Below are 25626 nucleotides of genomic sequence, written 5' to 3'. Positions count from 1 at the left end.
TTGTTGTTCTCTATGAACTCCAGAGAACCTGTGTGGAGATGGAAAAAAATTCCAGAAAGACACCCACCACTGCAACGCTCCACCTATCTGGGCTTTATGGGAAGAGAGGCCAGATGATATGTGAATGGCTGCTTGAGATTAGTTAAAAGTCACCTTAAGGACACTCAGACTATGAGATGAAGCTCTCTTTTGTGGGTGAGGCTTTAACATGTTGGCTGTCATATTTTTCTAGCAAATGAAAAACAGCTTAGAGGAAAGTGCACACTTTATAGTCGACATACATTTCTTCAATGCCCTGAATGCATGTTAAGTATCTGAAAATATGAACAGATCAGTAATAAATATGGGAAAAAAAATGACAGTTTGTTATTTGGGCTTTATTGTTGGCATATCTTAAAAAATTATCATTAGTAAAATTTGCAAGTGTGAAAACTGTGAAACGGTACAGACTGTACTTTCTCAGTTTTTATACCAGATATAAACATGAAAAAAAAATGGAAATGAAGAAAGAAGCAGCCCAGGATCACAAACACATGAACTGAAAATCTTTATTCATTAACTAAGGAAGAAGTGAAACGTCCCCGAGCGTACGAGTGTACGTATTGACTAGAAATGTGGAAGCAAACGGATTTATGAGAAATTACATTAAAACAGGGCTACTAATTCGCCATCTGTCCCTTGGTGTTTTCACGTGATATCACAGCACATTTCGCAATGTGGGAACTGCTGCCGGTCAGCTGCAATGTCTGGATTACAAAGGCCCCCAGAAACAGCTCCTTCTAGGCTGTGAGCAATAAGAAAATGCCAATGCCCGGGTGTGCCAGGACTGCACACTCTGCCATCACCTTCTGTCCAGCACCACTACTTCACTCCACCCATTAACAGTACAAATTGTGCTGACTATGCCAAAGTGTTTCATCGTTGAAGGGTCCTCTTATGACCCTCTTCTCATTCTCAGACTCTTTGTTATATAAACCTGAACAGAGTGCCCCGAATCCCCACTGGAGACCCCACTGTTGGTTTATCAGCCCATCACAAAGATGCAACAGCCATCGATGTTTACCTCTCTAAGCCCACTGTACACTCAGCCCTCACCTTCTGCCCAGCACCACCACTTCACTCCACCCGTCCACAGTACAGATGGTGCTGACTATGCCAAAGTGTTTCATCGTTGAAGGGTCCTCTGGTGACCCTCTTCTCATTCTCATTCCCTTTGTTACATAAACCTGGACAGAGTGTCCCAAATCCTCACTGGAGCCCCCACTGTAGGTTTATCAGCCCATCACAATCTTCATCTCCACTTATGGTTATCGTCAGGGTGTACTGCAACTATCTGTAAATATGCCCCCCACCATCCCTGTCCCCTTTCTCTTCCATCTCTAACTCTAAGCTAAAGCTCCAAAACAAGCAGGAGAGGAGGTTTGCACTTTGATTCATTCATTACAGATTAGCAGTCTTCAACTTAAGGCTGGTAAATGTTCACATAGCAGAGGCCAAGTAATGAGTGTGAAAAATCAAATACAACTTGAATAGATGGCATATGTCAAACTGTATGGCCTGTTCCTGTGGAAAATTGATCACAAATAAACTTAGCAATTATGGCACCCCTTACTCCTACGCTGTAACGTGCCTATTATGGGATGTACTGTATTTCTAATGTGACGTTTCCTTATTTATTGTGTAAGTAGACGTAACTACAATGTGTGGGATTCTGGTTGTTAATTGTAACGATGGGAAGATCTGTAGATGTGGTTGGCAGTTGTGGCCCTCAGTGATAAAAAACGGACCTTGGGCTTTTTCTGATGGCTGTTCTGTCACTACACCACATATATAAGAGTCACCTTACAGCCCCTTCCTTAACGTGCTGTATTTCAGGGTCTACAGCCATCGATGTTCACCTCTCTAAGCCCACTGCACACTCAACCATCACCTTCTGCCCAGCACCACCACTTTACTCCACCCATCCACAGTACAGATGATGCTGACTATACCAAGTGTTTCATCGTTGAAGGGTCCTCTGGTGACCCTCTTCTCATCCTCAGACTCTTTGTTGCATAAACCTGGACAGAGTGTCCTGAATCCCCACTGGAGACCCCACTGTTGGTTTATCATCCCATCACAAAGATGCAACAGCCATTGATGTTCACCTCTCTAAACCCACTGCACAGTCAGCCCTCACCTTCTGCCCAGCACCACCACTTCAATCCACCCGTCCACAGTACAGATGATGCTGACTATGCCAAGTGTTTTATCATTGAAGGATCCTCTGGTGACCCTCTTCTCATTCTCATTCTCTTTGTTACATAAACCTGGACAGAATGTCCTGAATCCCCACTGGATCCCCCACTGTCGGTTTATCATCCCATCACAAAGATGCAACAACCATCGATGCTCACCTCTCTAAGCCCTAACCCTGCTCTCTGAGTATACACAGCGTACCCCACATGTCCTTTGCTTTCTTTTGCTGTTCAGAACCTGGCAACCTGTGCTAACCTCTGCCTTCCCTTTTGATTCTTAGCACTGCTTTAAAGGTCACTGCATTTGGCTGACTGCTGACATACTAAAGCAGGATGGAAACTGGGGCATGTGGACCAAGTTCGGTTCCTGTTCGAGAAGCTGTGGCACTGGAGTGCGTTTCCGAACAAGACAGTGTGACAACCCACTGTAAGTAACCTCCTGCTAATCTGAACACTGCATTGATGTTTGTAAAACAACCTGATTGACAGCATGAAAGTGGCTGGCCGACCAACCGCAGGACTGAATAAATATTCAACTGTGATGAGACATTAGATACTTTGTTAGTCTGAATACACAATGGTCTCTGGGTCAGAAAATCGAAAATTGAGAGTCCATCTAATGAGAAGGATGTAGGAGTCGCAGTGGACTCTGCGCTATCAACTATCAGACAGAAGCCATTAAGAAGGCTAACAGAATGTCAGGTTATATAGCGCCTTGATGTGTGGAGTACAAGTATGTGAAGGATGAAGAAGTTATTGTGAACTCATCACTATCATCTGGCAGACAGAGTTCAGAAGTCATTAAGAAGGCTTACAGACTGTCAGGTTATATAGCGCCTTGATGTGTGAAGTACAAGTCACAGGAGCTTCTGCTGAAGCTTTATAACACACTGGTGAGGCCTCATCTAGAGTCCTGTGTGCAGTTTGGGTCTCCATAAAGACATAACAGCACTAGAGAAAGTCCAGAGAAGAGCAACTAGGCAGAGTCCAGGGCTACAGGGGATGAGTTATGAGGAAAGATTAACAGAGCTGAGCCTTCACAGAGACGAAGAGGAGACCTGAGTGAAGAGTTTAAAATTATGAAGGGAATTAGTGCAGTGGATTGAGACAGTGACTTTAAAATGAGTTCATCAAGAACACGGGGACACAGTTGGAAACGTAAGAGGAAATGTCACACAAACATCAGTAAGTTTTTCTTTACACAGAGAACCACAGACACATGGAATAATTGACAAAGTAGTGTGGTGGACAGGAGCACTTTAGGGACCTTCAAAACTCAGCTTGATGTTATTTAAGAAGAATTACGTGCATCGGACTGGCGAGCTTTGTTGGCCTGTTCTTGTTTAAATTGTTCTAATGTTCTAATAAATCCAGACAGTGTTCAGAGACCATTAAGAAGGCTAACATAGTGTTAGGTTATATAGTGCCTTGATGTGTCCAAGGAGGTTCTGCTCAATGTTTATAACACACTGGTGAGGCCTCATCTGGAGTCCTGGGTGCAGTTTGGTCTCCAGGCTACAAAAAGGACATAGCAGCACAAGAAAAGGTCCAAAGAAGAGCAACTTGACTGATTCAGGGCTACAGGGGTTGAGTTATGAGGAAAGATTAAAAGAGATGTTCTAATAAATTCCGACAGTGTTCAGAAGCCATTAAGAAGGCTAACAGAATGTCAGGTTATATAGCGCCTTGATGTGTGGAGTACAAGTCACAGGAGGTTCTACTCAAGCTTTATAACACACTGGTGAGGCCTCATCTGGAGTTCTGTGTACAGCTTTGGTCTCCATAAAGACATAGCAGCACTGGAGAAAAGTCCAGAGAAGAGCAACACGGCTTATTCCAGGGCTTATGGAGTTATGAGGAAATATTAAAAGAGCTGAGCCTTTACAGTATAAGTAAAAGAAGATGAAGAGGAGACCTGACTGAAGTGTTTGAAATTATGAAGGGAATTAGTCCAGTGGGTCAAGATGGAGACTTTAAAATGAGTTCATCAAGAACACAGGGACACAGTTAGACACTTGTTAGGAGTAAATTGCACACAAACATTAGGAAGTTTTTCTTCACACAGAGAACCACAGACATTTGGAATAAGAGACCAAGTAGTGCGGTGGACAAGAGGACTTTAGGGACTTTCAGAACTTGACTTCATGGTATTTTAGAAGAATTAAGTGGGTAGTACTGGCGGATGTTGTTGGGCTGAATGGCCTGTTTTCGTTTAGGTTGTTCTAATGTTCTATTAAATCCAGACAATAGTGTGCAGAAGCCATTAAGAAGGCTAACTGACTGTCAGGTTATATAGCGCCTTAATGTGTGCAGTACAAGTCACAGGAGGTTCTGCTCAGCTTTATAACACACTGGTGAGGCCTCATCTGGAGTATTGGGTGTAGTTTTAGTCTCCATAAAGACATAACAGCACTAGATAGATAGATAGATAGATAGATAGATAGATAGATAGATAGATAGATAGATAGATAGATAGATAGATAGATAGATAGATAGATAGATAGATAGATAGATAGATAGATAGATAGATAGATAGATAGATAGATAGATACTTTTTTAACCCCAAGGGGAAATTCACATACTCCAGCAGCAGCAAACTGATACAAAAAACAATATTAAATTAAAGAGTAATAAAAATGCAGGTATAACAAACAATAACTTTATATAATGTTAACGTTTACTCCCCCGGGTGGAATTGAAGAGTCGCATAGTTTGGGGAAGGAACGATCTCCTCAGTCTGTCAGTGGAGCAGGACGGTGACAGCAGTCTGTCGCTGAAGCTGCTCCTCTGTCTGGAGATGATCCTGTTCAGTGGATGCAGTGGATTCTCCATAATTGATAGGAGCCTTTTGAGCGCCCGTCGCTCTGCCACAGATGTCAAACTGTCCAGCTCTATGCCTACAATAGAGCCTGCCTTCCTCACCAGTTTATCCAGGCGTGAGGCGTCCTTCTTCTTAATGCTGCCTCCCCAGCACACCACCGTGTAGAAGAGGGCGCTCGCCACAACTGTCTGATAGAACATCTGCAGCATCTTATTGCAGATGTTGAAGGACGCCAGCCTTCTAAGGAAGTATAGTCGGCTCTGTCCTTTCTTGCACAGCACATCAGTATTGGCAGTCCAGTCTAATTTATCATCCAGCTGCACTCCCAGGTATTTATAGGTCTGCACCCTCTGCTCACAGTCACCTCTGATGATCACGGGGTCCATGAGGGGCCTGGTACTCCTAAAATCCACCACCAGCTCCTTGGTTTTGCTGGTGTTCAGGTGTAGGTGGTTTGAGTCGCACCATTTAACAAAGTCATTGATTAGGTTCCTATACTCCTCCTCCTGCCCACTCCTGATGCAGCCCACCATAGCAGTGTCGTCAGCGAACTTTTGCACGTGGCAGGACTCCGAGTTGTGTTGGAAGTCCGATGTATATAGGCTGAACAGGACCGGAGAAAGTACAGTCCCCTGCGGTGCTCCTGTGTTGCTGACCACAATGTGAGACCTGCAGTTCCCAAGACGCACATACTGAGGTCTGTCTGTAAGATAGTCCATGATCCATGCCACCAGGTATGAATCAACTCCCATCTCTGTCAGCTTGTCCCTAAGGAGCAGAGGTTGTATTGTGAAGTCCAGAAACATAATTCTTACAGCACCACTGCCTCTGTCCAAGTGGGAGAGTGATCAGTGTTGCATGTAGATGATGGCATCCTCCGCTCCCACCTTCTCCTGGTATGCGAACTGCAGAGGGTCGAGGGCGTGGCGGATTGTGGCCTCAGGTGGTGACTCAGCAGCCGCTCCATGGTCTTCATCACATGTGACGTCAGAGCGACAGGCCGGAAGTATTTCGGCTCACTAGGACATGATACCTTTGGGACTGGGGTGATACAAGATGTTTTCCAAAGCCTCGGGACTCTCCCCTGTTCCAGGCTCTGGTTGAAGATGCGCTGTAGAGGACTCCCCAGCTCCAGCGCACAGGCCTTCAGCAGTCGTGGCGATACTCCATCTGGACCCACTGCTTTGCTGGCACGAAGTCTCCTCAGCTCTCTGCTCACCTGCACTGCTGTAATTGTGGGTGGGGATGTCTCTCCTATGCTGGTATCAGCAGAAGGATGGGTGGAGGGTGCAGTACTCCGAGGTGAGAGTGGGTTAGGGTGGTCAAACCTGTTGAAGAAGATGTTCATTTGGTTTGCTTTCTTCACGTCTCTCTCGATGGTGGCACCCCGCTTCGATCTGCAACCAGTGATGATCTTCATCCCATCCCACACTTCCTTCATGCTGTTATTCTGCAACTTCTGCTCCGGCTTTACTGCTGTACTGCTCCTTCGCTTCCCTGAGCTGGACTCGGAGAAGAAGAAGTCAAGAGAAGAGCGACTGGGCTGATTTGTGCAGATGAATTTTAATGTCAGTAATTGTAAAGTGTTACATGTAGGAAGTAAAAATGTGAGGTCTGAATACACGATGGGGGGTGGGGGGTCTGAAAATTGAAAGTTCACCTTATGAGAAGGATTTAGGAGTCATAGTGGACTCGACACAATCACCTTTCAGACAGAGTTCAGAAGCCATTAAGAAGGCTGACAGAATGTCAGGTTATACAGCGCCTTTATGTGTGGAGTACAAGTCACAGGAGGTTCCACTCAAGCTTTATAACACACTGATGAGGCCTCATCTGGAGTACTGGGTGTAGTTTGGGTCTCCATAAGGACATAGCAGCACAAGAAAATGTCCAGAGATGACCAGCCAGGCTGATTAACCAGACCAGAGAATCTGTGTCTCATGCTCCCAGAGTCCTACAGATTGTCACATGCCTTTTCATCGAGAGTGACTTCCATCGGGCTGCTCTACCATAAACACGTAATAGATGGAGTGAAGCTCAAATGGTCATCCTTCCTCCAGGTTCTCCCATCTTTGGACACTCTGTTAGAGTGGTCATTGGGTTTTTGGTCACCTCCCTGGCCAAGGCTCATCCTGCCTGGTTACTCAGCTTGGCTGGACGGCCAACTCCAGGAAGAACTTCACAATTATTGAGGCCACTGTGCTGCTGGGATCACTCCAAGCTTTAGAGCTGGTTTGATCCGCATACCCTGATCTTTGCTTCACCACAATTTGATGGCCAAGGTCTACAGAGAGTTCATGGCTTAGTTTTTGTCCTGACCTGCAGTGTGAATTGTGAGGCCTTCTATACACAGCTTTCTAAATGATGTCCAGTCAATTCAGTTTGTCACAGGTGGACTCTGCTCAAGTTCTAGAAACATCATCTTGAGGAGAATTAAAGCCAACAGGTTGGACCTGAGCACAATGTGGAAGGCCCACAGCCAAGGGGCTGAACAGAGGAACGAGAGATTTCGGTTTTTGATTTTTAATACATTTAGACCTTTCTGAAAACAGGTTTTCACTTTGTCATTAGGGATAATTGAACATAAATTTGATAGGTAAAAATGGCAATTTTTAAGTTAAATCTGCAAGACAATAAATTGTGCAGAGAGTGAGGAGGAGGAGGAGGTACAGCGTGTTGCTGCACCCACCACATGACGAACCACCTCAGGCCTCAGGATCCCAGGTTAGGACCCAAGTGCAGCCGTGCAACAGGTGACACCTCAGCACCTCACTGGAACAGTGTGAAATTTTTACGGTGGCTGGAGTGTCAATCCTGCCACCAACTCCCAAGTGTTCCCTGTATACTGGGGGACCCTCTTTTAGGGCTAGATGAAGATTAGTGTCATACTCAGGACAGAGCATGTCAAGGGGCTTAATCAGGGGCTCAAGGGAGTGGAGGCACTTCTGCTGTTTACAGGAATTGAACAGGCGACCTTCTGACTGCCAGCAGAGAGCCCCCACCCCGCCATGAAAAGTGAAGGGGTCTTAATACTTTAGAACATTATAGCGGTCTGGATGAGAAGAGGCCATTCAGCCCAATGAAGCTTGCCAGTCCTGCCCACTTAATTCTTCTTCAAGTCAGGTTTTGAGGGTCCTAAAAGTCCTGCTGTACACCACACTAGTTGGTCACTTATTGCAAGTGTCTATGGCTTTCTGTGTAATCGGTGTACTTTCTATATCCACTGTATTTCTGAAAAGACCTTAAAAAATTCTCTGGATTAATCAAGTTCATAATGTTCAAGACAGTATTTAAAATGGGAATTGATACAGAAAATTCAAACCAAATTGTCTTCTTTTCTTTTCTAGTCCTGCGAATGGAGGTCGCACATGCTATGGACCAACGTATGAATTCCAACTGTGCAGCACACAGGACTGTCCCAGGGAGTACGAGGACTTCAGAGAAGACCAATGTAGGCAGTGGGATCCTTACTTTGAGTACCAGAATTCCAAGCACCACTGGCTTCCTTATGAACACTCGGAATGTAAGTTTTTAGTGTGTTTGACTGATGGCCACATGAATTATCAATGACGGTGAAACTCTCAAAAACCTAACTGAAGTACTTTATTTAACTAATGAAGAAATTCAAAAGAAACAAAAAGATAAAACTGCAAAAACTGTGACATAAAATAGCAGGAACAAAAAAAAGTTAAAATTCAAAGAAAAAAAAGGTGTAGGTCAGGATAGATAGATAGATAGATAGATAGATAGATAGATAGATAGATAGATAGATAGATAGATAGATAGATAGATAGATAGATAGATAGATAGATAGATAGATAGATAGATATGAAAGGCACTATATAATAGATAGATAGAAATGAAAGGCACTATATGATAGATAGATAGATAGATAGATAGATAGATAGATAGATAGATAGATAGATAGATAGATAGATAGATAGATAGATAGATAGATAGATATGAAAGGCACTATATAACAGATAGATAGATATGAAAGGCACTGTATAATAGATAGATAGATAGATAGATAGATAGATAGATAGATAGATAGATAGATAGATAGATAGATAGATAGATAGATAGATAGATAGATAGATAGATAGATATGAAAGGCACTATATAACAGATAGATATGAAGGACACTATATGATAGATAGATAGATAGATAGATAGATAGATAGATAGATAGATAGATAGATAGATAGATAGATAGATAGATATGAAAGGCACTATATAATAGATAGATACATAGATAAGTAGAGATGAAAGGTTCTATGTAAAAATGATTAAAAAGAAATAAAACTAGATAGATAGATATTGGGCGGCACAGTGGCGCAGTGGGTAGCACTGCTACCTCGCAGTAAGGAGACCTGGGTTCGCTTCCCAGGTCCTCCCTGCGTGGAGTTTGCATGTTCTCCCCGTGTCTGCGTGGGTTTCCTCCAGGTACTCCGGTTTCCTCCCACAGTCCAAAGACATGCAGGTTAGGTGGACTGGCGATTTTAAATTGTCCTTAGTGTGTGCTTGGTGTGTGGGTGTGTGTGTGTGTATGTGCCCTGAGGTGGGCTGGTGCCCTGCCCAGGGTCTGTTCTTGCCTTGCGCCCTGTGTTGGTTGGGATTGGCTCCAGCAGACCCCCGTGACCCTGTGGTTAGGATATAGCCGGTTGGATAATAGATGGATGGATGGATAGATAGATAGATATGAAAGGCACTATATAATGGAGGGTGGCGAGGAGGATCTGATGGCTGACTGTGACAGAGGCTGAGGGGAGATCTAGAGAGGTGACACGTTGGTAGCACTAGCCAGCCACAATGTGTCGAGTTAAGCCATCTGGGTGTAACTGAGCAGATTGAATGGATGGAAGGGGTTAATGCTGAATGGCCAATTCTGTTTAAGATGGAGGTTTTTAAAATAATATTGTCAGCCTTTATTGCTCCCTTATGACTTTTAAAATACCTATGCGGCTCATCCCAAGGTTATATTTCACTCTTTATTTCTGCTGTGCTTTCACTAATCTTCATCACAGATTTCATGATTTTCCTTTTTAGGACAGATGCGCTCCTTGTAGTAATCGAGTAGTGCGGTGCCACACAGGTTAACGCTGCTATCTTGTTAAGGATCTGGCTGATAACCTCCGGTGGCATTATTCCGGGGCTCTATGGCTGGAGGTGTGAAGTGGAGAGTCTTGGTACATCAATAAATAAGCAAATGTGGTTGCATTTTGCTAAACAAAAAGCCTAATTAACGAGAATATGACTTTAATAAAGATAATTTACTATTTCCACATTTGTACTGTAGCAGAGATCACCTTAAAACTTGTTATATCAAATGTGTGTGTTTAACCGGGTAAAATCTTAAAGTATTCCCCTGTTATACTGTATACTCTACTATTTTACGTGTACAATATCACAGTTTAATACATTTACGGTAATATGTCCATCACACGGTGTTAAAGTTTAAAACTTGTCTTGTTACGTTTGGTGACGTAATATTTTCATAACACACACGTGTAAGAAATGACTGCCAAGTGCTGCTACAAATTTTAATCAAAAATCAAGACTGGCTGCAGACCTCCAGTGGCAGACCCCCAGTGGCAGATGCATCAATGACTGTTGAAACGTCACGACCCTGGCATCATCTCACAGAAATAATTAAACATAAGAGTGTTTTTTAAATTTGAAATTGCGACATCATCTCACGGAAATATTATAGGATTGTAGCCTATAATTTACTGCCTTGAAAATGGGTGGAGCCTAATGCGTGATTGACAGCAGCCAATGGATTAGAAGGACTGGGGGAGAGAGCATCTCCGAGGCAGTACCTCCCCTGGGACGCTAGAGGGCAGCCCTAGTGGGCAGCTGTGGCACCACGGATTCCCGCAGGGCATGCTGGGAACTGGAGTTCTGTGTGGGCCGCCAGGGGGAACTTCAGAGCCCTGTACTGGACCTGGGAGTGATTCTAGATAATCATGATGAACCACCAGGAGCACTCCCAGGTGCTGAATAAAGGAGCCACCTCACCTCACTCAATTTGGAGAGCCAGTGTCGGGAGGAAGTGGACAAAACTTGCCAGGAGAGGAAGAAGAAGAAGAAGGAAAGGAAAAGGACTGTGCTATATATTGACACTTTGGACTGTATTGTGCTGTGGGGAGCTAGAGAAAGCGCTCCCCGACTATAAATAAAACGAGCGTTGTGTGGCAAACTCTTGTCTCTGCCTTTCTATGTCGGGTTAGGGCGGCTGTGCGCACCTTGGTGGCTCACACGTGTCACACAGATACACGATGTGCTGAATGCCACAAGTCCCGGGATTGTTTGTGCTACATTGTACAAAATCAAGAAGGTGAAAGAGTGCAGGCAGAGTCTTTGAGAGGAGAAAATAAATAGGAGAGAACGCAGAGAGATAAGGTAATAGTGCAAAGAACGATCAGAAAATCGTAGCTGTGTTACACGATAACGTGCTGATTGACCGAGCCCATGCAAAGTCTTTACAGGTTTCGCCAACTTCAGCTGTAATACCCTTATTGTTTAATTGTTGTTCCGTTCTGTCATGTCAGACAAGACGAGCCTCTCTGCTGTTTGCAAGGTCCAACACACCAGTGTTCCTTACTCCTCACAGTTGCTTTAAATACAGCACTGTAAACGGTACTGCGGGCTGAGTGATCATTGGTTGTCAGTTCTCACGTACACACAAGCCCACCCCAAACACAAACTTCAGGGTGGGTCACAGATTGCTTGGACTAAGTTGCTGGCAATGTAATAACTTCTACTGCTATGCAGATGATATACAGTTACAGTCATATGAAAAAGTTTGGGAACCCCTCTTAATTCTTTGGATTTTTCTTTCTCATTGGCTGAGCTTTCAAAGTAGCAACTTCCTATTAATATCTGACATGCCTTATGGACACAGTAGGATTTCAGCAGGGACGTTAAGTTTATTGGATTAACAGAAAATATGCAATATGCATCATAACAAAATTAGACAGGTGCATAAATGTGGGCACCCCAACAGAGATATGACATCAATACTTAGCTGAGCCTCCTTTTGCTAATCTAACAGCCTCTAGACTAGGGATGGGAATTGATAAGATTTTCACGATTCCGATTCCATTTTCGATTCTGTTTAACAATTCGATTCTTTATCGATTCTCCTATCGATTCTTATTTTTAAAAAAGGAGAACACACAGGTCGATTAGCTTAGAACTTTGTTTTATATCTTATCTTTGAACAAGATAGAAATGTAGGAGTAGCATGACCTTACAAACCCAACAGTGAGATCTTAAGAGATCCACAGCCTACGGCTCCTCGATGGGGTGCCACGGGGTTCCCAGAAAAAAATGTGTAAATGTAAAATAATAATAAAATAAATATTCTTCTGTAGCAATAACAAAGTATAACATAAATTATTCTTTGGCAGTTACACAAGAATGTCCAGTAACATTTACACTCTCCTTTTTAAAAGTATATATGAGCTGAGCACTCAAAAATAAAACTACATCAGCCAGCAACAAATACAATTAACTCAAGTCCAATGGAACTGTGCACTGTGCAATTCTGCAACCATCAACTATTTTGACAGCTACATCCATGTTGGCCGCATTATCAACAGTGGCTGCCACAACCTTGTCTTTGATACCATACTCCTCCAAGATCTCATCAATCTCCTCTGCTACAGCTGTCCCTGTCTGTGCCTGGTACACTGGTTTGGTTTTGAGGACTTTTTCTTGAGCCTGGCCATTCCTGACATAATGCAGCGTTACTGTGAGTTAATGATCTTGACTAAAACTTGTCCATCCATCTGCAGTGACGGCTGCCTTCAACACATGTTTCAGCTCAGAAATGGAAACGGATGAAACATCTGGTAAGAGGAGAACATGCAACTTTGACATTCCCAGACTTAGCCTACAATTAAACACATTCACTTACCGAAAATCGGGGGCATCTACTGTGGCAAATGGGTGCAAGCCTTTTACCACAAACTTAGTCACTGCTTGGTGACATTCGTCTATCCTGGCCTGTGTCATTTTACTTTTCCCCGCCTCTGTGAAAGGAGAAGCTACCGGTAGACTGCAGCGAGAACTGCCAGCATCTGAGACAGCCAGACTCTGTCTCTCTCGTCATGGTCATCTAAATGCAATGCACAGTAATAGCAGGATTTGCAATAAGGCAAATCACGCTAACATAATGTGCAATGTTAGTTGATTAGTTACCTGCCGTATTAACGGGAGAGGACGTGCAAACGTTACCGCTGCTGCTGGGTTGAGATTCACTAGTCCGGAGCGGATCAAAAACATGACATTCATTTAAGGTTATCGCGTGTTTTGTGAGCAAATGCTTTTGCATATTCATAGTGTTTCCTCCCTTTGATGAAATATCTACTTTGCAAGTATTGCAAGTTGCCCTGTTGTCATCCTTTCTCGTAAAGTATAACCAAACTTTTGAGCATTTGTGCCGCTTAGGCGCCATGTTTCCTGCTGGGTAAATGATGCTACGCAACGTGGTGACGTCATTCAAGGCAACTGGAATCGATAGGGGAATCGTTTGCAAAAATGGCAAACAATTCTAAGGAATTGAAACAGTGGGAACCGGTTCTCAGCAAGAACCGGTTTTCGATTCCCATCCCTACTCTAGACGCTGTCCTCCTATAGCCTCTGATGAGTGTCTGATTCTGGATGGAGGTATTGTTCACCATTCTTCATACAAAATCTCTCCAGTTCAGTTCAATTTGATGGACAGCCTGCTTCAAATCATCCCATAGATTTTCCCAAGTCAGGGGACTGTGACGGCCATTCCAGAACATTGTACTTCTCCCTCTGCATGAATGCCTTTGTAGATTTCCAACTGTGTTTTGGGTCATTGTCTTGTTGGAATATCCAACCCCTGCGTAACTTCAACTTTGTGACTGATGCCTGAACATTATCCTGAAGAATTTGTTGATATTGGGTTGAATTCATCTGACCCTCGACTTTACCAAGGGCCCTAGTCCCTGAACTAGCCACACAGCCCCACAGCATGATGGAACCTCCACCAAATGTGACAGTAGGTAGCAGGTGTTTTTCTTGAATGTGATGTTCTTCTTCTGCCATGCAATGCGCTTTTTGTTCTGACCAAATAACTCCATTTTTGTCTCATCAGTCCAAAGCACTTTGTTCCAAAATGAATGTGGCTTGTCTAAATGAGCATTTGCATACAACAAGCGACTCTGTTGGTGGCGTGAGTGCAGAAAGGGCTTCTTTCTCATCACCCTGCCATACAGATGTGCTTTGTGCAAATTGCGCTGAATTGTAGAATGATGTACAGATAGGGAGGCACGGTGGCTCAGTGGGTAGCGCTGCTGCCTCGCAGTTGGGAGACCTGGGGACCTGGGTTCGCTTCCCGGGTCCTCCCTGCGTGGAGTTTGCATGTTCTCCCCGTGTCTGCGTGGGTTTCCTCCGGGCGCTCCGGTTTCCTCCCACAGTCCAAAGACATGCAGGTTAGGTGGATTGGCGATTCTAAATTGGCCCTAGTGTGTGCTTGGTGTGTGGGTGTGCTTGTGTGTGTCCTGCGGTGGGTTGGCACCCTGCCCGGGATTGGTTCCTGCCTTGTGCCCTGTGTTGGCTGGGATTGGCTCCAGCAGACCCCCATGACCCTGTGTTCGGATTCAGCAGGTTGGATGGATGGACGGATGTACAGATACACCATTTGCAGTAAGATGTTCTTGCAGATCTGTGGGTTGTCTGTCCCGATTCTCACAATCCTGCCCATATGCCGCTCCTGTATTTTTCCTGGCCTGCCAGACCTGCTGGGTTTAATAGCAACTGTGCCTGTGGCCTTCCATTTCCTGATTCCATTCCTTACAGTTACAGAAACTGACAGTTTAAACCTCTGAGATGGCTCTTTGTAGCCTTCCCTTAAACCAGGAGACTCAACAATCTTTGTTTTCAGATCTTTGGAGAGTTGCTTTGAGGATCCCATGCTGTCACTCTTCAGAGGAGAGTCAAAGGGAAGGAAGCCCAACTTGTAATTGACCACCTTAAATACCTTTATATCTCATGATGGACACACCTGTCTATGAAGTTCAAGGCTTAATGAGCTCATCACACCAAGTAATCAGCATTGAGCAGTGACAGGCATTCAAATCAGCACAATGACAAGGGGACACACATTTGTGCACAGCCAGTTTTTCACATTTGATTTCATTTCATACAACTAAATTCTGCGTCACTAAAAATCTTTGTTTGGAAAACACCGCAGTACTCAGATGTTCCTAGGAAATGAAAGACATACCACTGTTATCTTTATTGTTGAAAGGAGAGTCAATTATTATGCAGGCTAAGAGGGGGGTCCCAAACTTTTTCATATGGCTGTATTATTACACGTGACTCCCCAGGACACTCACTGCCTGCATCACTTGTATAATGGTCGGCCCCTTTACCCAGACCGGCAACTACACTACTAAGATTATTGCCTTGGCTAACCTGAGGCTTCTCAAGACAATATCAAGCCGTACTCCTTACAAATAGTCCTTTTTTCCCCAAATGATGAAATAACAGGCACAACAAGTCAGCAATGTAAAATCAAGTGCAGATAAATTGACAGTGGATAAATATATACACACACAGAAGGACAGACAAATACTTAGTACTACTGTATATCTATATAAAAGCCAAATACCACTGACTCACTCATCATGAAATCCCCCAAACCATGAGGACTTGGGACTTGAAATTTGGTTACCCTTGGCCCATAGGTGCCGGGTTTAGCTTCCAAGACTCAACTAATTGACTTTTCCTAAGGGGTCCCATCCATCCATTATCCAAACCGCTATATCCTAACTACAGGGTCACGGGGGTCTGCCGGAGCCAATCCCATCCAACACAGGGTGCAAGGCAGGAAACAAACCCCAGGCAGGGCGACAGCCCACCGCAGCCTAAGGGGTTCCTCTGACGTTTTATGGACGTCATGGGGGTCCATGTAACCCTGTAGTGGAAAAAAGTACATTCAGAAAATGGATGGATGTAAACACATGGGTGACGACTCCTACTGTTAACTTGAAATATGTGACTTTATTCACAGAATGTGACACAGTAAGTTAATGAATCTGTTCAGTGTGTGTTTTGTTTAATAACGTCTCGTTCTTTCGGTTTGTTTGTTTGTTTTTCTGTACACCAGCCAAGGAGCGGTGCCAACTGTACTGCCAGTCCAAAGAGACCAAGGATGTTGTGTACATGAAGAGAATGGCTCACGATGGGACGCGCTGTTCATACAAAGATCCCTATAGCATCTGCGTCCGTGGGGAGTGCGTGGTGAGTAGAAATTCCCACCGTTCTGAAACGAAAACAAAAAAAAATTATCCTCAAGGTCATTTTTCTTTCTGCATTTTTTTTGCCATTAAAATGAAACAAATTGATTAAAAAAAAGGGAACTGCTGCAATAAAAAGCCATATGCTGATATTTGTAAGCCAAGTAACCTGAACTGTTTTGGTTGATTTTATTTTTGCTGTTACAGTACTTGGTAATCATGCCCTGTTCATCCAAAATGGTACTGGGGAGGGCAAATGTATAAAAATGGGAGGCGTATTCATAATTAAAACTAAGAGGGATGTATAAAAGAGGTCAGAAATAAACTAAATACAGATAGGTCCATAAATATTTGGACAGATACAACTTTTTTCTCATTTTGGTTCTGTTGAAGTGCAGACTTTTAGCTTTAATTCAGTGGGGTGAAGAAAACGATTACATAAAAATGTGAGGCAACTAAAGCATTTTTTGAACACAATCCCTTCATTTCAGGGGCTCAAAAGTAATTGGACAAATTAAATAACTGGAAATCAAATGTTCATTTCTAATACTTGGTTGAAAACCCTTTGCTGGCAATGACAGCCTGAAGTCTTGAACTCCTGGACATCACCAGATGCTGGGTTTCCTCCTTTTGAATGCTCTGCCAGGCCTTTACTGCAGCGGCTTTCAGTTGCTGTTTGTTTGTGGGCCTTTCTCTCTGAAGTTTAGTCTTCAACAAGTGAAATGCCTGCTCAGTTGGGTTAAGATCAGGTGACTGACTTGGCCATTCAAGAATTTTCCACTTCTTTGCTTTAATAAACTCCTGGGTTGCTTTGGCTGTATGTTTTGGGTCATTGTCCATCTGTATCATGAACCACTTTGACTGCTGTATTTAGCTGGATTTGAGCAGACAGTATGTCTCTGAACACCTCAGAATTCATTCGTCTGCTTCTGTCCTGTGTCACATCATCAATAAACACTCGTGTCCCAGTGCCACTGGCAGCCATGCACGCCCAAGCCATCACACTGCCTCCCTCCACCATGTTTTACAGATGATGTGCTATGCTTTGGATAATGAGCTGTTCCACGCCTTCTCCATACTTTTTTCTTGCCATCATTCTGGTAGATGTTGATCTTGGTTTCATCTGTCCAAGGAATGTTTTTCCAGAACTGTGCTGGCTTTTTTAGATGTTCTTTAGCAAAGTCCAATCTAGCCTTTCTATTCTTGAGGCTTATGAGTGGCTTGCACCTTGCAGTGCACCCTCTGGATTTACTTTCATGCAGTCTTCTCTTTATGGTAGACTTGGATATCGAGACGTCTACCCCCTGGAGAGTGTTGTTCACTTGGTTGGCTGTTGTGAAGGGGTTTCTCTTCACCATGGAAATGATTCTGCGATCATCCACCACTGTTGTCTTCCGTGGACGTCCAGGTCTTTTTGCGTTGCTGAGTTTACCAGTGCTTGCTTTCTTTCTCAGGATGTACCAACCTGTAGATTTTGCCACTCGTAATATTGTAGCGATTTCTCGGATGTTTTTTTTCTGTTTTTGCAGCTTAAGGATGGCTTCTTCCTCCTGCATGGAGAGCTCGTTTGACCGCATGTTGTCTGTTCACAGCAAAATCTTCCACATGCAAGCACCACACCTCAAATCAACTCCAGGCCTTTTATCTGCTTAATTGGTAATGACATAACGACGGACTTGACCACACCTGCCCATGAAATAGCCTTTGAGTCAATTGTCCAATTACTTTTGAGCCCCTGAAATGAAGGGATTGTGTTCAAAATGCTTTAGTTGCCTCACATTTTTATGCAATCGTTTTGTTCACCCCACTGAATTAAAGCTGAAAGTCTGCACTTCAACTGCATCCGAGTTGTTTCATTTAAAATTCATTGTGGTAATGTACAGAACCAAAATGAGAAAAAAGTTGTCTCTGTCCAAATATTTATGGACCTAACTGTATGATGAGGAGCCAATAAAACGCTGCTACGCAATGAGCAAATACTTAGGAGCACTGTACTGATACTTTGCAGGGCCGTCTTAATGCATGGGCACACAGGGCAGTTGTCCAGGCTCCCCATGCTAATCTATGTATATTGTGACTTGTGTAGGTAGGGACCCCAGTGCACTGCTTTGCCCGGAGGTCTGTTCTCATCACCAAACTGCTCACTCTTGGCCTCCCCCCTCTCACATGTGTCTGGATAAAAGACTTTCTTACCAACCGGCTGCAGATTGTGAGACTCAGCCCTCACCTCTCCTCCATTCGCACACTGGACACTGGTACCCCTCAAGGCTGTGTGCTGAGCCCCCTCCTATACTGTCTCTATACCCATGACTAGTGCTGGGCATTATGACCAAAATTCTATATCACGGTATTTTTCAAAATTATACCAGTTTCACGGTATTCAACGGTACTTTTTTTCCCCATGCATGAGTGGATGTTAAGCACATTTTCCACTTCAATTACTGCAGAAGAACCTATTCCACTGTCATGAGAATTGTACAAAAAAACATTTTAATGTGCACACAAGTATTAATACAGTTTTGCATTGCCCCATAAAGTGATAGTTTTCAAGGGGGTGACACTAATGAAGAGAAGAAATCACATTGCATGACAGTTGCAGTCAAAATATAGAACCTTTTGTTTAACAAATTTTGCAAACAACTTAAACTATAATTTTGACAACAGATTTTCAACCATCCAAAGGGGCATTTAGACTTAGTAAAATATCCAGAGTTGCTTGTCAAAAGTTGTATTGCACTGAACATATCTTTGAAAAGGAATAAATAGTAAATATTTTTTGTAAACCAACTACACTTTCTGTTAATGTTAACAATCTCTGTCCACTGACATGTTAGCTACAGTGCATCCAGAAAGTATTCACAGCGCATCACTTTTTCCACATTTTCTTATGTTACAGCCTTATTCCAAAATGGATTAAATTCATTTTTTTCCTCAGAATTCTACACACAACACCCCATAATGACAACATGAAAAAAGTTTACTTGAGGTTTTTGCAAATTTATTAAAAATACAAAATTGAGAAAGCACATGTACATAAGTATTCACAGCCTTTGCCGTGAAGCTCAAAATTGAGCTCAGGTGCATCCTGTTTCCCCTGATCATCCTTGAGATGTTTCTGCAGCTTCATTGGAGTCCACCTGTGGTAAATTCAGTTGACTGGACATGATTTGGAAAGGCACACACCTGTCTGTAGAAGGTCCCACAGTTGACAGTTCATGTCAGAGCACAAACCAAGCATGAAGTCAAAGGAATTGTCTGTAGACCTCTGAGACAGGATTGTCTCGAGGCACAAATCTGGGGAAGTTTACAGAAAAATTTCTGCTGCTTTGAAGGTCCCAATGAGCACAGTGGCCTCCATCATCCGTAAGTAGAAGTTCAAAACCACCAGGACTCTTTCTAGAGCTGGCCGGCCATCTAAACTGAGCGATCAGGGGAGAAGGGCCTTAGTCAGGGAGGTGACCAAGAACCCGATGGTCACTCTGTCAGAGCTCCAGAGGTCCTCTGTGGAGAGAGGAGAACCTTCCAGAAGGACAACCATTTCTGCAGCAATCCACCAATCAGGCCTGTATGGTAGAGTGGCCAGACGGAAGCCACTCCTTAGTAAAAGGCACATGGCAGCCCGCCTGGAGTTTGCCAAAAGGCACCTGAAGGACTCTCAGACCATGAGAAAGAAACTTCTCTGGTCTAAGGAGACAAAGATTGAACTCTTTGGTGTGAATGCCAGGCATCACATTTGGAGGAAACCAGGCACCACTCATCACCAGGCCAATGCCATCCCTACAGTGAAGCATGGTGGTGGCAGCATCATGCTGTGGGGATGTTTTTCAGCGGCAGGGACTGGGAGACTAGTCAGGATAAAGGGAAAGATGACTGCAGCAACGTACAGAGACATCCTGGATGAAAACCTGCTCCAGAGCGCTCTTGACCTCAGACTAGGGCGACGGTTCATCTTTCAGCAGGACAACGACCCTAAGCACACAGCCAAGATATCAAAGGAGTGGCTTCAGGACAACTCTGTGAATGTCCTTGAGTGGCCCAGCCAGAGCCCAGACTTGAATCCGATTGAACATCTCTGGAGAGATCTTAAAATGGCTGTGCACCGACGCTTCCCACCCAACCTGATGGAGCTTGAGAGGTGCTGCAAAGAGGAATGGGCGACACTGGCCAAGGATAGGTGTGCCAAGCTTGTGGCATCATATTCAACAAGACTTGAGGCTGGAATTGCTTCCAAAGGGGCATCGACAAAGTATTGAGCAAAGGCTGTGAATACTTATGGACATGGGATTTCTCAGTTTTTTTATTTTTAATAAATTTGCAAAAACCTCAAGTAAACTTTTTTCACGTTGTCATTATGGGGTGTTGTGTGTAGAATTCTGAGGAAAAAAATAAATTGAATCCATTTTGGAATAAGGCTGTAACATAACAAAATGTGGATCAAGTGAATACTTTCCGGATGCACTGTATATGTGCCCGGCCTGGCACAGAGAGACACGGAGGCACACGTAGAAACCAAACATCCATCCATCCATTATCTAACCCACTATATCCTACACAGGGTCACGGGGGTCTGCTGGAGCCAGTCCCAGCCAACACAGGGCGCAAGGCAGGAAACAAACCCCGGGCAGGGCGCCAGCCCACCGCAGTAAAAACCAAACAAAAACAATTTATTGTCTTCACCTGCGGGACACTTCTTCCCCGTGTCCCACAGGCACAGCACAGTCCCACAAGCACAAACCAAATCACCAAAACACAAGGCACACTTCTCTCTTCACCACCACTTCTCCTGGCATGCGTTGTCCTCCTCCTCCTCCTCCTCCCGACGCTGGCTGCTGGCTCCCTTTATAGTCCACCCAGAAGTGCTCCAGGTGTTTGATGACGGATTTCCGGTGGAGAAAGAAAATGACAAGACTGTTAGAGGCAGCGCCCCCTTTGGGCCCAGGGTGGTAGGACATACACCAATGAAGAGCTTGAATGGTGATCATCAGACACCCAGGCCTGACAGTTGTTAAACAACAATAACAACAACATTTATTTCTATCGCACATTTTCATACAATTAATGTAGCTCAAAGTGCTTTACATGATGAAGAAAGAGAAAAAAAGACAAAAATAAGAATTAAAATAAGGGAACACTAATTAACATACAATAAAAGTAAGGCCCGATGGCCAGGGAGGGGTTAAAGTAAGTAGAAGTGGCATTTTATTGGACTGTGGACTGGTATGAAATGAAGTAAAAAGCATGGCAAATGCCTTCATGTAAAACAAATGTAATAAATCTATTTAAAAAAAACAATTCTACTGAAGTGGCCCTTATAATAAATTTCCCAAAAAATTGTGTCTTTACCAGAAAGTTGGCTGCGACAAGGTGATCGGCTCTCCTAAGCAGGAAGACAAGTGCGGCGTCTGTGGAGGGGATAACTCACACTGCAAAATCGTGAAGGGGACCTTCTACCGGACACCAAAGCGTCAGCGTAAGTATCGTGTACTTCATGCCACACTGGCATTGGGTCGAATGAGGATCATTTTTAGGTCGTCCTCTGTTATCAAGTCTTGCTTTTTGCTGTGTTATCAACATTCGTATTTAGCTGGTACACAAAGGAACATAGCAGGCTATCCGTCGTTTTCTGGAGAGCTCACCCTTTTCCACCATGGAGTCATTTGGTAGACACAGTGACAAAGAGACAGTGACACTGAACTTTAAGTAACCAACATGCTCAATTAGTTCTCAGCTCTGCCCAGATGTGTGACTCTAACCAGGCCACTTAACTTGTCTTTTCTTCTACTGTTATAAATATCTGTAAAAGGTTGTAGCACACAGTATACTGATGTTGTAAGCTACTTTGGATAAAGGTGTCAACTAAATATAAAAATTATTATTAGTATTAGTATTAGTGTTAATAATAATAATATGATGATGATACAGAGGGTGCAGCCGTTCCTAGCAACATCCGGGACGAGGCAGCAACCAATCTTGGATGGGAAACCAGGCACACTCACAATCAACCACAGTCACAGAGTAGCCAGTCAACCACACGTGGGCAGCTTTGACATTGGAGTAGCAGACACAGAAAAACAGTTTTGGAGAGAAAGTGCAAAGTCTATGTTCAAAATCTACAGGCCAACATTTGTAAGACACCTGAGCATCACACCTACTTGAATTGTTTGTACATCCCATTACAAAACCAGGGACGTTAGTATTTAGTTTCCCCCTTCTGGGAAGGTTTTCCACTGGATTTTGGAATGTTCCTGTGGGAATTTGCACCCAATGCCCATGGAAGAGCATTTAAGACTGAAGCCAGCAAGCACTTTTTTACACAAAGAGTTGTGGGACTCTGGAATAAAATACCGAGGTAGAAACCTGGACCAACCTTCAAGAAGGGTCTGGATGAGACATTGGGGCAGCTTAGCTATTAGTTAATAAAAGGGAAAAATGTCGTATATTGTTATAGCTATCCAAAAGAGCATTTGTGAGGCCAGGTGCTGATGTTGGATGAGAAGACCCTGGATCACAACTGGGACTACTAGATAGATAGATAGATAGATAGATAGATAGATAGATAGATAGATAGATAGATAGATAGATAGATAGATAGATAGATAGATAGATAGATAGATAGATAGATAGATAGATAGATAGATAGATAGAAATGAAAGGCACTATATAATAGATAGATAGATAGATAGATAGATAGATAGATAGATAGATAGATAGATAGATAGATAGATAGATAGATAGATAGATAGATAGATAGATAGAAATGAAAGGCACTATATAAAATAGATAGATAGATAGATAGATAGATAGATAGATAGATAGATAGATAGATAGATAGATAGATAGATAGATAGATAGATAGATAGATAGATAGATAGATAGATAGAAATACAGGCACTATATAAAATAGATAGATAGATAGATAGATAGATAGATAGATAGATAGATAGATAGATAGATAGATAGATAGATAGATAGATAGATAGATAGATAGATAGATAGATAGATAGATAGATAGAAATGAAAGGCACTATATAATAGATAGATAGATAGATAGATAGATAGATAGATAGATAGATAGATAGATAGATAGATAGATAGATAGATAGAAATAAAGGCACTATATAAAATAGATAGATAGATAGATAGATAGATAGATAGATAGATAGATAGATAGATAGATAGATAGATAGATAGATAGATAGATAGATAGATAGATAGATAGATAGATAGAAATGAAAGGCACTATATAATAGATAGATAGATAGATAGATAGATAGATAGATAGATAGATAGATAGATAGATAGATAGATAGATAGATAGATAGATAGATATGAAAGGCACTATATAATAGATAGATAGATAGATAGATAGATAGATAGATAGATAGATAGATAGATAGATAGATAGATAGATAGATAGATAGATAGATAGATAGATAGATAGAAATGAAAGGCACTATATAATATAGATAGATAGATAGATTGTTCAAATTATAATCATTTACAGATTTGTACATTGTGAACACTGGCTGGTATAGTGTCTTGCACGTGACTTTATTTTGACTTTCAGACTACTTGGGTTCCAAACTGCCTACCTACTGACATTAGAAATAGAAACCGTTATGATTGGGAGTCACAAACATGGCAGAAGGGTATTGAGGCCCCCAAAACTAACCCCAAAAGCAATCTTGGACCTCCTCTGGTGTGCTCAGAAGAGGCTCACTCTAGATACCCCGAGTTCCCAATTACTTTTTGCAGGCTATAGCCGAGAAAGCCCCCCAAAATGGGGAGCTCATTTTAAATTTTCAAAAATTTGTCATTAGGCCACACATTGGTGTAGTGGCTAAGGCAGTGGACTCTAAACCAAGTGGTGTCCAGGCCAATTCCTGTCCCTGCCACACAGTGTGACCCTGAGCGAGACACTTAAGCTGCCCATGCGCCAGCTGTTAGAATATCTGTAGAAATTACAATTACTCAGTTAATGCTACATTGATGTAGCGCCTTTCATAGTAAACATCATGTCCTGACAGTTTACCGGGGATGTCTTTTCTAAACTTGGAAGCACTTAGAGAGCTGAGTGCAGAGCTGCTAAACTCTTTTAATTCCGCTGGTCGAATGCATTCCATTTTTGATTATTTTTGGTACAGTGCCACTTTTAATGACTGCCTGCCATTTGATACTCATGCAAATCTCCGCAGCGGCCCTCTAGAAAGGTTTGATTTTTTTAAGCAAAAATTAAATTCCCCTTTAGCATGGGAAAGGCGCTATATAAATAAAATGTAATAGTATTAAATAATGAAATTTTTATAGTTATAAAATGAACATTTTTCGCGTATAAATATATGAGCAGGGATTCTGTGGGGCTTTCTACATTTGGCACAAGTCTCGGCTCGTGCTACGTTCCCAGATCCTGTAGGCCACCCCGTGTCACTGCAATATAAAATGGATTTATATAAAAACCTGTTTTTGCTGAACTTCAGACTCGAGTTCCCAAAAGAGACTCTGCAATGCCTGGAATGGAGCAGAAGAGATTTACTGTATTTTAGTAACTTTATTAGATGTCTATAAAACAATTTAATGATGCCAGTTTTTAAACTTTCCCAGATGTCTCAAAAGAGGAATCTGCATGTCCTCAGTTTACTTTTTTGTTGAATTGTTCCATTGGCTGTGTTTAGGCAGGGTGACAGAAATGGGGATGATCCATAAAATCAGCCACCTAAAGTGGCAGATCTGTGAGCCAATGCAGCTTTGGGTAGTGATGCCCGCGCTCATTTGAAGTATTATGAGCAGCGGTCATCACCCCACGGCGCTCGCTGTACTTTGGGCCCCTGTGAGTATTTTACCTACTCGTGTGTCTCCCACAGGCCAGAGTGAAGTGTCCGGAGTGTGCCATGTGTATCCACTGCTGAACTGGCATCTCCTCTTGCGAAGCTTTCTGCCTGCAGCAGTGTCTCCACCTTCTGGATGTAAATGTGTCCCATTTGGTGTTAAATGTCCACTCGTTTCATGAAACTATTGAAAAACTGCAGAAGTTTCCAACCTTTGTGTTAGGATTTTGTTATATTTTTTTCCCCTCTGGCTTCCTCTAAATTTCTTTTGAAACTTTTTCATTTACTACCTTAAGGATTTAAAAGTCATACTTTGTAGTCTCCTGGGGCCTCATGTATAAATGGTGCGTATGCACAGAAATGTTGCGTACGAACGTTTCCACGTTCAAATTGCGATGTATAAAACCTAAACTTGGTGTAAAGCCACGGTAGCTCATACCCTGGCGTACGCAAGTTCTCTGCTT

General features: G+C 42.9%; 1 protein-coding gene across 1 annotated transcript in view; it reads left to right on the top strand.

Moving 5' to 3' along the window:
- Window positions 1-25626, top strand: part of adamts2a (ADAM metallopeptidase with thrombospondin type 1 motif, 2a) — a 590393-nt gene that overhangs the window by 515433 nt on the left and 49334 nt on the right. Inside the window, exons 11-14 of the mRNA XM_051934206.1 lie at window positions 2519-2664; window positions 8406-8581; window positions 16208-16341; window positions 21684-21807. Coding sequence (XP_051790166.1) covers window positions 2519-2664; window positions 8406-8581; window positions 16208-16341; window positions 21684-21807 — 580 coding nt within the window. The remainder of the gene's footprint in view (window positions 1-2518; window positions 2665-8405; window positions 8582-16207; window positions 16342-21683; window positions 21808-25626) is intronic.

The sequence above is a fragment of the Erpetoichthys calabaricus genome, chromosome 11 (genome assembly GCF_900747795.2).
Source record: "Erpetoichthys calabaricus chromosome 11, fErpCal1.3, whole genome shotgun sequence".
In the NCBI taxonomy this organism is placed as follows: domain Eukaryota; kingdom Metazoa; phylum Chordata; class Cladistia; order Polypteriformes; family Polypteridae; genus Erpetoichthys; species Erpetoichthys calabaricus.
This window is presented reverse-complemented; position numbering and strand designations above follow the sequence as displayed.